Genomic DNA, 14,694 nt, shown 5'->3' on the forward strand with positions numbered 1-14,694 from the left:
GGCTTCTCTAAATCTTCATACCTTTCGACACGTCTGGGTCTATTGCCCCGAAGGTGAAGTCCTTTAAAAGAAAACTCCCTACTCGGCAGACCGATATGGGGTCCCTCCGCGGCGGCACGGACAACCCAGCCCGTTCCGTCGACGTAGCAGCCTCCCTTCCGGGTCCCAGGCGGAGCCTCCAATCCCGTCAGGTAGTTCCCCTCCTCCTTCCTTGATACACTTCAGTTCTTTGAACAGTTCCTGGAAAGAATCGACATGAGGTTTGAGGAAGATCGGCCGAAGGGTAGACAGTAGCTGTCTGGTCTTGCTTCTTCTCTTCACTCCTTCGAAGAAGGTGGAATCTCAACAACGTTCCTAGGCATTCTGTTCCTGACCTTCCACTCTCCCTCCCTTGATCTAGGGAATCCTTGGCCTCACCCTATGCTCCCCGTGTACGAAGGTACTCTTCATAGAGGGTTTGGCACGAGGAGAGTGGAAGAGTTGGAGTTCTATCCTCGGACCTGACATCTCCCTACACTGGTTTTGCCAGGCTGAAGGGAGAGGGTTTGGAACAGGTCTGATAAAGTCCCTAAGGAGACGGTCATCTATCCTAGGGACAAGCCCAGTCGTCTTTGATGAGGGACCCTTACGGAGTGGCAAGCGGAGAACACTAAGCTCACACTAGCTAAGGAGTGTTCTACTATTTCACTCAGTGATGTTCTCCTTCTCCCTTGCGCTCGAAAGTGGCCTCCTGACTAGCCAGGCTTGCCGAGAAGGTAAACCCCTTCCTCATCTCCGTGGAGACGTGGACCCTACATCGCTCGTCTTCCCGGAGGCACTGGACTTCTGGAAGGGAGCCCCTGTCGTTCAGGTGACCGGCGTTGACCCAGACTACGCCTCTGATCTGTTCAGTGAGCAGCTCCCTAAGATCCCGAGTAAGCTCTTGGTGCCAGAGGCTGATACTGAGAAAGGCTGTGAGGGTCTTTTTGAACTCTTTGGTTTTTAGCAAACCTTCTTTTGGTTTACAGAGAAGATCCATTGTTCCAGGTCTTGACGAAATCTCTCTTGGCGAAGTTTCAACAAGATCTGTTTGATCTTTATGATACCCACTGACCTGCCGAAGCACATCTTTTCAGCAGCCACAGTTCAGCATGGAACCTAATAAGCTTCTTAAGAGTTCGATCTGGGGTGCTAATCTTTTCCACAAGAAGAAGTTGATGCAGTCTTATCTGAGGCGTGCTAGGGTCAATCCAAAGCCTCCGTTCCCTGTTGGGGCCTGCCCATAAAAGGAAACAGTCTGATCTTGCCAGCCCTCCCACTCAAGTCCAGTAAGAAATTTAAACACTTCAAATGCCTTCCAGCTCAGTCCTTGGTCCAGGTTCTTTACAAAGTCAACCTTCGACCTCTTCCTCCCATCCTCCACCTCAGTATGTATCCTGCAACCTGGCACATCAGTCTTTGGCTGCTCCTTCCTATGTCTCCTCCCAGCTTAACTGCACAGGAAGTCAGGGAAATTTCGCCCAGACAATCAACCAGAGGCAATAAGCCCCGCTGGCTTGCTCGGGGAAGGGGAGCCCCATCCTCTCCCAGGAACAGGGGAGGTAGTGAGAGAGGCTCCAGAGGGGAAACAATCACAGGGACCATGACATACATCCCCTGTGGGCGGGAGGCTGTATCATTTTAGAACAGTGGACCTTCTGTCCCTGGGCCAAGAGTAGTTTCAAGGGCCTAGCTGGAGTTGGATCGACAATCCCCCTCCACCAGTCAAGTTTTTATCAGGCTACGACCAGGGATCTCGAGAGGACTTTGTGGAGGATCTCCTACAGAAACAGGCTATAAGGAAAGTGAGGTCTCTGAGAGTTCCAAGGCAGGCTCTTCAGTGTTCCCAAAGAAAGGTTCCAACAAACGGAGAGTAATTCTGGACTGTCCGTCTGAATTCATTTGTTTGACAAGTTTCGGATGCTTACTGTCTCCCAAGTTCGGACCCTACTGCCCTGCGTGAGCCGTAACCACTCTCTAGATCTTTCCGACGCCTATTATCACGCCCCTGCGGTAGCTGTCTTCCCCTTTCAGTTCAGGCTCGAAGGCAGGCATATTCCTTCAAGGTGATGCCTGCCTCGAATATGCCCCAAGGATTTTTACTGTTGACAGACACGGCCGACAGCAACCCGATTTCAAGGATTACGCTGTCGCTGTATCTGGCGACTGGATCATCTGGGCATCCAGCGTCGAGGAATGCCGGAGGGTTACATCCGTGGTGGTCGACTTTCTAGAATCTTTGGGCTTTTGTGTAAACAGGGAGAAGTCCCGCCTGGTTCCCAGCAGTTGTTTTCAATGGCTAGGAATCAGTGGGATCTGAATTCTCACAACTCTCTCTTCCTCCTCCCAAGAGGAAAGAGATAGCCAGAACAACCAGACAGTTTCTCAAATCCAAAGGGCCTCGATGGGCCCAAGAACGAGTCTTGGGCTCCCTTCAGTTCGCTTCAGTGACAGACCTGTTGCTGAAAGTGAAACTGAAGGATATCAACAGAGTGTGGCGGAGTCGGGCAAATATCAGTCTCAGAGGGACAAGGTGTCTCTGATTCCCCCATCTTAAAGAAGCCTCCGGCCTTGGTCAACTGTCAAAGCCTGTCAAGTCAGTCCCCCTTCAATTTCCTCCTCCGGCGTTGGTTATCCACACAGACGCCTCCTTAAGCGGTGGGGAGGATATTCTCAGCACCAAGAAGTACAGGACTTGGTCCCTCATGTTCCGCCAGTTCCATATAAATGTTCTGGAGGCCATGGCGGTCTTCCTTACCTTGAAGAAGCTTCTTCCCCCAAGAAGATTCACATAAGGCTGGTTCTGGACAGTGCCACGGTAGTCCACTGCATAAACAGGAGAGGTTCAAAAATCGAGCAGGATCAACCAGGTAATGATTGCACTTTTCTCCTTGGCCTGCAAGAACAAGTGGCACCTATCTGCCACCCATCTTGCAGGGTCCGGGCGTCGTGGCAGATTCTCTCTCCAGGACAACTCCCTCGAGTCGGGAGTGGTCCTAGACAGGGTTCGTTCAATTGGATCTGCAACTAGTTCGGGTCTGGAGGTAGATTTGTTAGCAACCAAGCTCAACAACAAGCTCCTCATTCACGTAGCTCCCAACCTGGACCCTCAAGCTCTTTTCACGGATGCAATGTCATTGGATTGGAACAGGTGGAAGGTGATCTATCTGTTCCCTCCAGTGAATTTGTTTATTGAAAGTCCTCCACAAACTGAGGACATTCAAGGGTCAAAGTAGCTCTAGTGGCTCCCTACTGGCCAAAGAGCAGCTGGTTTCCTCTTCTACTAGAACTGAAACTTCGCCACATCCAAATCCCCAGTCCAGAAACTAACACAAGTAGTACAAACTCAGACTGTGTCAGCTTCCTCAAAAATTCAAAATGCCCTGGCTTTGTGGACTTTATAAGTTTGCGGCTCAAAGGGATGCTAACGTTGATCCTGTCAATACCATGTTCTTAGAATCAGATAGCGGGCCTCCACTCTTCGTCAGTACGACTCAGCAATTAAGAAACTAGCACTCTTTTTAAGAGAATCTGAGGCTACAGTAATGACCATAAATTTAGCAATCTCCTTTTTAGATCACTGTTTGAGAAGGGTTTAGCCTCCAGTACTGTTACTACAGTCAAGTCGGCTCTACGAAAAGAGTATTCTTATGGTTTCAAAATTGACCTCACAGACCCTTACTTTTCTTCCATCCCTAAAGCATGTGCGTCTAAGACCAGTAATCCGTCCACATACGGTTTCCTGGTTTTTTAAATGACGTGTTGAAGTTAGCCTCAGATATCGATAATCAATCTTGCCCTACCTCTCCTTGTTGAGGAAAACGTTGTTTTTAGTTAGCCTGGCTTGGGTGCTAGAATTTCAGAGCTGTCTGCACTCTCTAGGAACCCAACCACGTCGACTTCCTTCCATCAGGGAGGTTTTGCTGATTCCTCACCCTAAATTCCTGGCCAAAAATGAAGATCCATAGCATAGGTGGTCATGGAAAAATTCTTCCTCTGCCTCTAGACCTGTCCCTGTGTCCAGTTCATACATTGAGGGCTTATTTAGACAGGTCCTCTCACATCTCTTCTGGGCCTCTCTTTATCAGGAAGGAGGGGGTAATCTCTCTATGTCTGCTATTAGACAACAGATCCTTTACTTTATCAAGCAGGCTAACCCTGACTCAGTCCCAAAAGTTCATGATATTAGAGCTGTGGCCACCTCCATTAATTACTTTCATTACATGAATTTCACGGATCTTACCAAATACACTGGTTGGAAGTCACCTTGGTTTTCAAACGTCACTATTTGAAATCCTTAGAAGCTCTTAAATTCTCAGCAGTCGCGGCAGGAACGTTGTCCCTCCCTCTGGTTCCCTTTCTGATTCCTAGTCATTTCCTCCTCCACTGCCTCAGTTATCCCCTTACGGTCATTTCAGTCAGGCGTGCCTTGACTTCTCACCTGGCTGTGTTATCCATGTATTTGTCTAAATGACACATTTAAGTTATAATGTTTTTCAATTTTTAGTTATTTTGTTTATGTACTTTTTCACATTGTCATGTTAATTTTAAGCTAACATCAGTTTCTTTTGTACATTATTGTTATTGTTACTAGTGATTAAAAAGTTTTTTTTGGACCTTTGGTCTTTGTTCCCCTTAGAATTTTTATCTTTTTAGTTTAAGAATTATGTTTATTTCTCTGTTAATTTTTCATCGGCTGACACGGGACCCGATCCAGAAAAGGGATTTTGACGAAGGAAAAATCTATTTCTGGAGAGGGACCGTGTCACTGATGACCCACCTCCACCATGTGTCATGTCCCCCCATAGTAAACATCATTCTAGTGGGGTGCTGCTTTCATGGAATGCGACTAGCGGTGTTTTGTGTGCTGTCCACTGGGTGGTACATGGGTTTATAACAGGCACCTCCCTATGGGACTTTTGACCTTGGGATCTCTATAGGATAAGGTTCCGTGTTTTTTTAGTTCACCCTTTTCCATACGACTCCATCTGATGGAGCTCGCTCTGAGGGGTAAAACTCAGCATTTCATTTAGCTTTCTCTGGTATCTAGCAACGCGGAATTACCTAGAAATAAGTGCTGAATGGACTTTTTCATCGGCTGACACGGGACCCGATCCAGAAATAGATTTTTCCTTCGTCAAAATCCCTTTTAGATATATTTAGAGCATTTAAAAAAAGCTGATGTTATTCAAGTAGTGAACAGGTTTAAAAATGCCAACAAAACAGTACTTCTGTATATAAAAGGTGGGGTCCTGAAATTCGTTGAAGATTTTGACCTATGTTTGTCTCTTTCCAGTCTATACAGAAGCAAGAAGAATACAAGAATAATAAGAAGTATTATGATAGCCTCTTGGATCCTAAGATGACTGTAAAAGTGATTGGTAGGGCAGAGGAGCTACAGAAAAGCCTTGGTCGTAGGTGAGTCATTTCTCCAAGCATTTTATATCTGGAATAATCTTAGTCATTTTACAAGTATGTTTTATTTCTTCTTGATGCAAATCCCCTGCTAGTTGAATGGCTGCCAGCACTTATGATATGTAGTGTTAGGCTTCGTGTTCGTAAATTAGTGCTGTTTGTTTCATAGCTAACCCTAATTTGTATATTTATGAAATATGCATGCCATGTTTTGAAGTTTAGTGTTATGCTCTTGCTTTACTACATCTTATTTATACAGCCTCTGGTCTACTTTGGGCAAATGTTATTTATGAAAATCTATACACAGTGAAAGTAAAAAAATTGAGAAAGTTAGTGTCTGGGAGTTGTATGCCTGGCAATGCTCTGCTTTTGAGTACAGCACAAGCTGAAGGCCAAAGACAGTTGACTGTAAGATGTTATGGTATTGTAACAGTTATGGTATTGTAACAGTAAAATACAGTAGAAGCATAGACATGGTAAATGATAACATGCATAAAAATGCTTAAAAGATACCAGTGTATAGTAGAAGAAAGATTGTGTTAATTAACAGAACTTAGTTCATGCTGCATTTTTAAGTACCAGCCACCTGTTAAGATGCTACTACTGTAGAAATTAGGGCCCTCAGAGAACTTGCCAAACATTTGGAAGTGGGACCCCTTTCTCCAGGTATAGCTCTTTCATTGTACCCTAAATAATCTGCTATATTCTTTACACATTCTTTCCCTTCTCTAAACATCAGACAATACTGAATATGACTGCACCCTTCATCCCCATCAGATTTACCTGTGAGTTATAAAACTTAGGTGTGTTAGTGACCAGTCAACAGTCAGTCATGAGTAAAGAGAACTGTGGTTAGGTTGAGTATTTCAGTAAGGGCATACAGAAATTTTAACAAAGATAACAGCCTAAAAGTTCAAAATCGGTAGTCAAGGCAAAATAACCTCATTACCTGGCAGCCTTTAAGTGAGGCAAACTCATTAAATATGAGCACTGTGAAGATGGGAACAATGATGGGAAAAGTATGAAAGTGGTGGATTTGCTTAGTAGAAGAAATGTGGACATTTGTTGTGTTCAAGCGGTTAGGTTAAAAGAGCTTAGAGCAAAAGCATTGGTAGTTGACTGAGAACTATAAATTTTGGTAGAGTGGTAGTGAGACAAAACCTTAGGTACATACTGATCAGGAGATGAAATCCAAGATATAAAAAAATATGGCTAATAAGTGAAAGAATAATGAAGATTAAGGTGAACTCAGGACAAAAGGGATAAATGTGTTTTTGTTTTAGCCATCATTATATAGAAGACTAGAAGAAGAAAATCACATATTTTTGGAAAGGTTAATAAATGCAATTATATCAGTGCTACATCGAAAAACAGTGTTTAAAAGAAGAAAATCAAAAACTATTCTTAGATTGAAAAAGTAACTAAAGGAAATTAATTGAATTTAATCCACACAAAAATACTAGTAAGAGGAGATGTAGATGTCACATTGGAACAGTTGTGTTACTGGAGGATGATAGGAAGATATAGCTTAGAGTGAAAAATGAGGAGACAGAAGCAGTGCTGGCATTTTGCTGAGCCAAGAATTCTGGGTGCTAAACACAGTGTTCAAGAAGCTAAAGGAAAGGTGATCACATAAAGAGTGATGCTGGTATGATAAAAAGAACAGAGTGTATAAAAGAAGTTGATTGTCCTGTTTTACCAAGTGAGGCACACTTAACACAACATAAATTGCTGTGAGCTGAAGAAAAAGTGTTAGCAAATATAACATAAAAAAAATTGCTATTGGAAACCTCTGGAAGAGTATGCTGTGTTGTTGTTATTATTATGTACTAATTTTATTATTATAGTTTTTGTCTGTCAGTCTGCTCTGACTAGTGGCTTATAACCTGGAGTTCTGGATTGGATCCTGCATCTTTAGGGGTCCATCACTTCGTATTATATGTGCTGTTTCTAGTAGCAGGCTCTTCTGCATGTGTCTTGGGGCTACTTTGGTTTCCAGTTTACTAAGGTTTCACTTCAGGGATTTTGGTATTGCTTAATGCTGTGATTACTGTTAGCACTACCTCTACAGGTATATCCCACAGCCTTCTAAATTCAATACTCAGGTCTTGGTACTTTGCTATTTTCTCTCTCTCTCCTTCTCTCTGGTATTCTGTGGTACTGCAACATCTATGAGTGCTAGTGTTGGGTATTCTCTTGCAATGTGGTTTATGGTCTCTTTGTTTACTTTGCATTTCCTACACTTTGACAAGTTATTGATTCTGTCTATTTTCTTTGGGTGTGTCTTGCTCATGTGGCCTGATCTTGCTCTGCTATTATTATTCTTTCTGTTTCTTTATTGAGTGCGCCCCCCCCCCATAGCCAGTGCCTTGTGTCATTGCTGCTGCGGGAGCCCAGGAACTCTGATATTTTGACCTTTCCAGCTTATTCATATATAAAATTTTGGGAATCTCCAATTAGACAGGTATGTTGAAGAGCCGACATTGCCTCTCGTCTCTTTAGTGAGTCTGCATAAGTAAGATAAGGGCTTTGTGCAATGTGTTGGTACCTACAGAATTTTGTATTATTCTTCTTCATAAGTATGAATTTCGTATTTTACTGAGAGTACCTTCCTCTGAGCCATGGGATGGGTTTCTTCTCCATCTCCTTGCTAAGGCAGTAGTAACATGATGTAGTTGGTATGGGGCATCCCTTAGTTTGGCATTAAACTTAAAGCTAACTTCTTGTATTGAGGACTCAAACTGAGTTAAAACTCAAACTATACTGGGTAACATAGCTTCAGTAATATGGAAGTGTTGTATTTGTGGAATAAAGGTTGATTGTATTTAAAATGTTTAAAAAATCTTGACATTATATTTATATTTGTAAGTAATTTTTATTTATATCTTTTGTAGATTGACAAATTTCAGGAAATAATTTGTATGATAAACTTTTTCAAGTTTTTTCTTTTCAGATATGAGTTTAAATGCTGCTAAGCAAGCTGAAAACTTGCTGAAGAGAAACGAGCTGCTGAAAAGCTTGAAAGGAGAAGAAAGAGAGAGAAAGCAAAACAGGCAGCAGAAGCAGCAAAACTGATGCTACAACAAATGGTAATTATCATGTTATTCTTGTAACATATGTTTTTCTATGAGATGAAGAACATCTTGCATTGGTTGCACATACACAAAAGTCCCCTGTATGTGAAAGAAATAGATGGCTTTCAGCTTTTCAAGGTTAGGGTTTCACTTTAATGGGTGTTCAGATGTGGCCAAACATCAGGCGGGTGTACAAAGCCTTTGGATTCTGGAATCTACCCTGGTCAAGAGCTGCAGCAATGATATTGTATTGGAAGATAACAACATACCGTGGTCACTCTTATCTTCGAATTTAATTGACTGGATGGCCAGAAGCATTATCTGTGGCCAGAAGAACTTTAAAATATAAATCCCTTCTGTTAAAGTATTTCTTTACTTCAAGTATTTGTTCATGAGGGCATGCCAGTTGATATCTGGTATATTCTGGTGTATGATGCTGGGCTTGATTGTATGAAATGCAGTTTTACCACATGGCACAGGTTTACAATCCTTTATCCGATATTCTAAAAACCAAAAAGTTCTAAAAACAATTTTTTTCTGGAGGGTAGAGTGTAATCATAAGGTAATAAGCTTGATGAAATGTAATGCTGTTGAAAGTGCCTCTTAGTGGGAAAATCATATTTTTACCTTACAGGTCCCCAGTTTACGATGGGGTTCCGTTCTTATACCTTGGCGTATTAACCGAAATCGTCGTAAGCTGGAAAATCGTCGAAAATCGTCAAAAATCATAAGAAAACCTTACTTTAATACTCTGGGTGCATTGAAAACGACGTAAACTGCATTATTATTGAGGTTTTACATCAAAAAACCTTCAAATTATGATTATTCTGCCGTTTGGGGCCATATTTCTTCCGTCGACGGCGACGACGCGTCGTAACCCCGGAACATGCGTCGAAGCGGAAATAATTTCTGATGAATATATTTGAAAAGCGTCGTAACCTCGAACGTCGATAAATTTCGGAACCTGTCGTAAACTGGGGACTGCCTGTATATACTTGTAACCCAGACTTTCTGAACTCAACTTTTAAATTAATGAGAGAGAGAGAGAGAGAGAGAGAGAGAGAGAGAGAGAGAGAGAGAGAGAGAGAGAGAGAGAGAGAGAGAGACTATTGCCCAGGTGAGGTTGTTAGATCAACAGGTATCTATTTGCAGAAGTCAAATAATACAGTTGTATTGAGAATTCTGATAATTATGATATAACTGTTTGTTTATTTCCTGTATCCAGTTATATTGCATGCATTATTGTCATAATATTGCATTATAAAATATAAACATAGTGATCTTATGCTGTTTGCATTCTGGTATTGTTTACGTTCTTAAAATTGTCAGCTCTTTGCATTTTACCAGTATCATCACTGCCATTACTTGCTAAATGAAATATAACTGGGGGTTAGTTTTTTGTAAAGTATCAAAGCTGAGTTTAAAAATGCAACTTACTTTATTTATAAATGCAGTAAATTAGATGAAGTAAAGGTACTTCTGGATCGGGGTCCCGTGTCACCCGAAATAGTCCATTCAGCACTTATTTCTTCTAATTCAAATTTTAGATACCAGAGAAAGCTGAAATGAAATGCTGGAGTTACTACCCCAAGAGCCACTCCACTAGATGGAGTCGTAACATGGAAAAAGTGAACTACAAAAACACGGAACCCTATCCTATAGAGATTCCCAATGTCAAAAGTCCCAACGAGAGGTGATACAAACTCCATGCACTACTCGCGGACTGTATACAAGGCAACACTAGCCGCATTCCATTTTAGCACGTTTTCTTCGTTCACACGAATATTCGCGGTGATCCTTATTTTATGCTCTATTTTGGATTTTTACCTGGCATCCTCGCAAGGTTCTTCTTCAATTACTTGAGTACCAGTGTTTTGTTGTTTTTAGGATTGAGGCTTCTTATTTTCCTTTAGTTTTAATAATTAAAGGAATTTATAACCCTGCCTCGATCTCCTCTCACGCCGCCTCTGACCTCTCTTGGTCTTGCCCGGCATATTTGTTTTGTGTTTTTTTATTTGTATCCCTTTTTATTTTGGGATGTTTTACCATTAATGATCCCTATCTTTAGTGGGTTTGATTAATTTTGTTTGTTCTGTACCCATTTACTACACGAAGTGCTGTTTACCATTTCATGACTTCATTACGAGTGATTTTATTATGGTAGTGATGTTTAGCGTTTAGGTTACGAGGCCACCCAATCGAGGCCCATTCGCTTTATCATGGCTTCTTTACGGAGTGATGTTTGCGTTTAGGCTAGCCTGCCTCCCTCCCCATCTTCGCTTTTATCGGTGGGTCAACACGGTGAAATGTTGTTGAGCGTTTAGGCTACCAGCTTCCCCTCGAGCCATTAAACTATTATCATGGCCTCATTATGCTTTATTTTTATCACTCACTTCTCTTAGCCTTTGGGGATCTTTATTTCATTGGCACTGTTACGGTTTTACTTTGTTTTTCATAATTTTTGTTTATTTTGTGAATTTTGTGTTCCCTTCCTGTTCAAGTGCTGTCTTGCTGTTTAGGCTACGTGGGTTCCCCTCGCCTATTGGCTTCTTATTTTGGCTTTATTTTGCCTTGTTTTAGACTCACTTCTCTAAATGTATGGGAACATGATTTTCATTGTTACATTTAATTTTGACCTTGTGCTTGGATGCTTTTGAATTTTGGATACTTTCATTTAACTGGAAGTCGGTCATGTCCCTTCACGTCCATGTCGTGTTGGGCCTGCTATCCTCCTACATGTACCTTACAGACAATTTTTGTTTTATTATGATTTTTTTTTGAGTTATTTGTAGCCTTTACCCCTCTCCTAGGCTTCCTTCCTTTACATCGCCTCAGTTAGGGTTAGCCTAGGGTTGGCTGTACACTTTTTCCTTCAAAAATTCGTTTAAGCGGGGGACGATCTCGATCTGCACGTATGAGTTTCATGTCGTGATCCCGTTCTGTACATGTGTGTTTTGATGTCTGGTGCTTCCCTTTGTTTGGTTTTGACTTGATATATTGCCTACGTCCACCTCTCTCCTGTTGGCTTTTCACATAGGCTAATGTTCTAATAAGTTAAGCTGAATAGCTAGTTTTCTGCGTAGCCTATCTAGTTCAAAATCCTTCTTTTAGGTTGTTACCAATGGTGACCGAGTGCTCTCCCCACTCCTGTTCACACTTCTTTTACACTAACTATATATGTTATTTTGTGGTTTTGAGTCCCCCTTCTCTCCTTTTTATCCTTTGCTCTCTCCCCCTTGGGTCGTTTTCCAAGTTTGTTAACTTTCAAGGCTTGAGAGCAATTATCCTTATTTTATGTCGAGCCTAAATCCCCTCCCTCTGCATTGATTGGATTGTCCTTCGTTCTGAGTTGGCACTACCTGGACCTGGAGGTGACCAGGAGTGCTCTCCCCACCTGTTCACACTCCTTTATCTTTCATTGCTCTCCTGGCCGTCAGAGGTTTTGCCTTCCTCTCTTTTTCTCTCGCTCTTGTGTCGTGCGACACAGCTTATAGAAGCAGGGGATCTATGAGAATCTCTGGGCGCCCGGGAGTGCTGTCCCACCCCTGGTCGCTGCTGGGTACCAACCTCCCTGGCCTATCCTTCCCCCTTCCTTTTCGTCGACTATTTCCCTTAGTGGTGCTTCCCTACACGTTCGCACCTCACTGTTGGGATCTCATACGGGCCAGTTAGCGTTCTCCCACCTAACTGTCTTCCGCTATTTACCGCCCCCCTCCTTTTGCTACTACCTGTTCGGTGTTTCAAGTTATCTTGTTAGGCGCTCTCCTTGCTTACTGCTCGGCGGTTTTAGTGTTTAGCGGTCGGCGTTTATTCCCCCCCGCTATCACCGTTCAGGATATCCTCCTCCGGGGTTTTCCTCTCTTGGCTCTGCTGGAGGCGCCCACTTCCGAACAGTTCATAACCTTCCCACATTTTGTTCAAACATGATCGCTCGAATGTTCCGTTGACTCTGTTTTTATGTCTATAGTTTTGTCCTGTTAGCCTGGTTTTCTCCGGTTTTCTCCGGGGTTTTCTGGTCTTACTAGGCTTTGGCTCGTTACGGCATCTGCTCCGCATCCGTTCAGCATGCCTTTTTCTCATACGCTTTACGACTGGTTTTGTCAAGTGCAGAATGCTCGCTATCCACACAGCAAACCAGCGTCACGAGCTATAGCTCCCATTCGATGCGCAGTCTGTTTTGGTTTATAGTTTGTACGGAAGGTTATGAAGTGCGCCATGCCTCTCGAGCAGGCTTCTTTGATGAACCGTAGGTTTCATATATACCTGTCGGTTTCGTCTCCGCCAAACTCCGCCTCATGTGACTTATTCTGACTCGGAAGGTTGTAAAGTAAGCTATGCTCTCTCCGAGCAGGCTACTTGATGAATCCGTAGGTTTTATTTACACCAGTCCCGGTTTATCACGCCAAACGCCGCCTCCTTTGGCTTATTATTAGTCGCTTGGCACCCGACAGGTTGCGTTATGCGCTATGCTCTCCCAAGCAGGCTACCTGATGAATCCGTGAGTTTCATATATACCTGTCGGTTTACCTCGTCAAGCTCCGCCTCATGTGGCTTATTAATAGTCGCTCTTTCAACTCCGTCTCGGTATGGGATTCGTTACCGGTAGGTTTCATATAAACCTGCTCCGGTTCTCCGCCTCTTGGCTTATTAATAGTTAATCTTTTCGGTGTTTGGGCTCTCTCCGCGAGATTCTCGTGGATCGGTAGGTTCCATATACGCCTATCGATTTCCTCCGCTAACTCTTTTCGGCGAGATTCTCGATAAATTGGTAGGTTTTCATATACACCTCAATGGCGGTTTTCCTTCGCCAAACTCCGTCTTTATGTAAATTATTGATAGTTGTTCCTCGGTGTCTGGGGTTCTAATTTTTCCCCCCTCCTGGAGGCGGCCCGCCAGAATCTCAGAAACTCTTCGCCTCAAGTTAATTGGTTACAGAGAGTTTCTGAAGACGTTCTCGGCCTTCTGTCTGGATTCGGACCTGTGAACATCGTCCGGAGGCGATAAGTAGGTGCGAGGAATAATTGAGACAAGCCTTTTTCCGCTTAGCTCGGAATTAGGTGAGGCAAACTTTTCCCTTTAGGATTCGTTACCTTCTCATCCCACCACGAGCCCGGTTCCTGGTCTACCGTCCCTAAGGTGAAGTCAGTAAAAAAAAAAAGACCACCCTTTTTTAAACCAAGAAGACCCGGCTCGGGGCCCCTCAAGGACGTCTGGATCTCTAATCCGGTGCCATCTGAGTTTGGCCTCGTCTTCTGAAAGGACACGGCCCAGCAAACCAGCTCAAGGCGGTTACCCCCTCCTTCCTTTGTTGAAAACTCTTTTACGGGTCTCCTTATAAGGAGCTCGTTATGAGGTCATTGTCAACCTATTAACTAACTATCGTCATGGTCCATGCCTTCCCCTTTCCCAGGAGCTTAAATCCCAAGATTAATCTCAAGACTCATTGTCAATGGATCACCTGTTAAGTCCTGCTCGTTCTGGAATTCCTATCGTTCGGACATCTCCACCTCTTTTCCCCTCCAGTCTGGGGGAATCTTGTACCTTCCTTTATGCTTCCCAGCATGAAGGCACCCTCCTGTCGGGGTGTGGGCACATGGAGGTTGGTGGAAAGGCATTTCTTCCTTCGGTCTGGTATCCTCTTATCCGGGTTTTACCAGACTGTCAGAACGAGCATGGCATCTGTCTGGCAGGATCCATAAGTGAGCCCTCAGCTAGGGCTGGACACATCGTCTCCTGAGGACTCTAACGGAGTGCAGGCGGAGAATTCCAAGTTCACGCCAGCTGTGGGGTCTTACCGTGCTCTCTTGGAGAGCCCTGTTTCTACCCCTTGTGCTCGAATGTAGCCCTCTTATCAACAGGCTTGTTTTTGAAAATGTATCGCTGAGGCATTTCCGGAGACAGATATCACAGATACATTCACAGTGAATCTTCTAACCTGACTCGCCTAATTTATTCAGCGACAACTCCTAAGCTTCCGGACAATTTTCGGAAGCTGAAACAGGGTGTAAGTCAGGCTTGCCCGTTCATTGAGTTGAAAAATCTGGCGAACGGTTTCACCTGGAGAATTAATCTTTTCCCAGGTGGGCGTTTAATCTGCCCATCTGGGGCTACTGTGTTACAGAGCCTCCGCTCTCATGGGGTGTCTACCCCACGAGCAGAAACGGTCACATCTTGCTGGGACCTGCCC

General features: G+C 43.5%; 1 protein-coding gene across 1 annotated transcript in view; it reads left to right on the top strand.

Moving 5' to 3' along the window:
- Positions 1 to 14,694, top strand: part of LOC136843725 (ubiquitin carboxyl-terminal hydrolase 8-like) — a 125,231-nt gene that overhangs the window by 23,990 nt on the left and 86,547 nt on the right. The window contains exons 4-6 of the mRNA XM_067112360.1: positions 5,315 to 5,432; positions 5,693 to 5,871; positions 8,459 to 8,522. Coding sequence (XP_066968461.1) covers positions 5,315 to 5,432; positions 5,693 to 5,871; positions 8,459 to 8,522 — 361 coding nt within the window. The remainder of the gene's footprint in view (positions 1 to 5,314; positions 5,433 to 5,692; positions 5,872 to 8,458; positions 8,523 to 14,694) is intronic.

The sequence above is a fragment of the Macrobrachium rosenbergii genome, chromosome 12, assembly GCF_040412425.1.
Source record: "Macrobrachium rosenbergii isolate ZJJX-2024 chromosome 12, ASM4041242v1, whole genome shotgun sequence".
Taxonomy (NCBI): Eukaryota; Metazoa; Arthropoda; class Malacostraca; order Decapoda; family Palaemonidae; genus Macrobrachium; species Macrobrachium rosenbergii.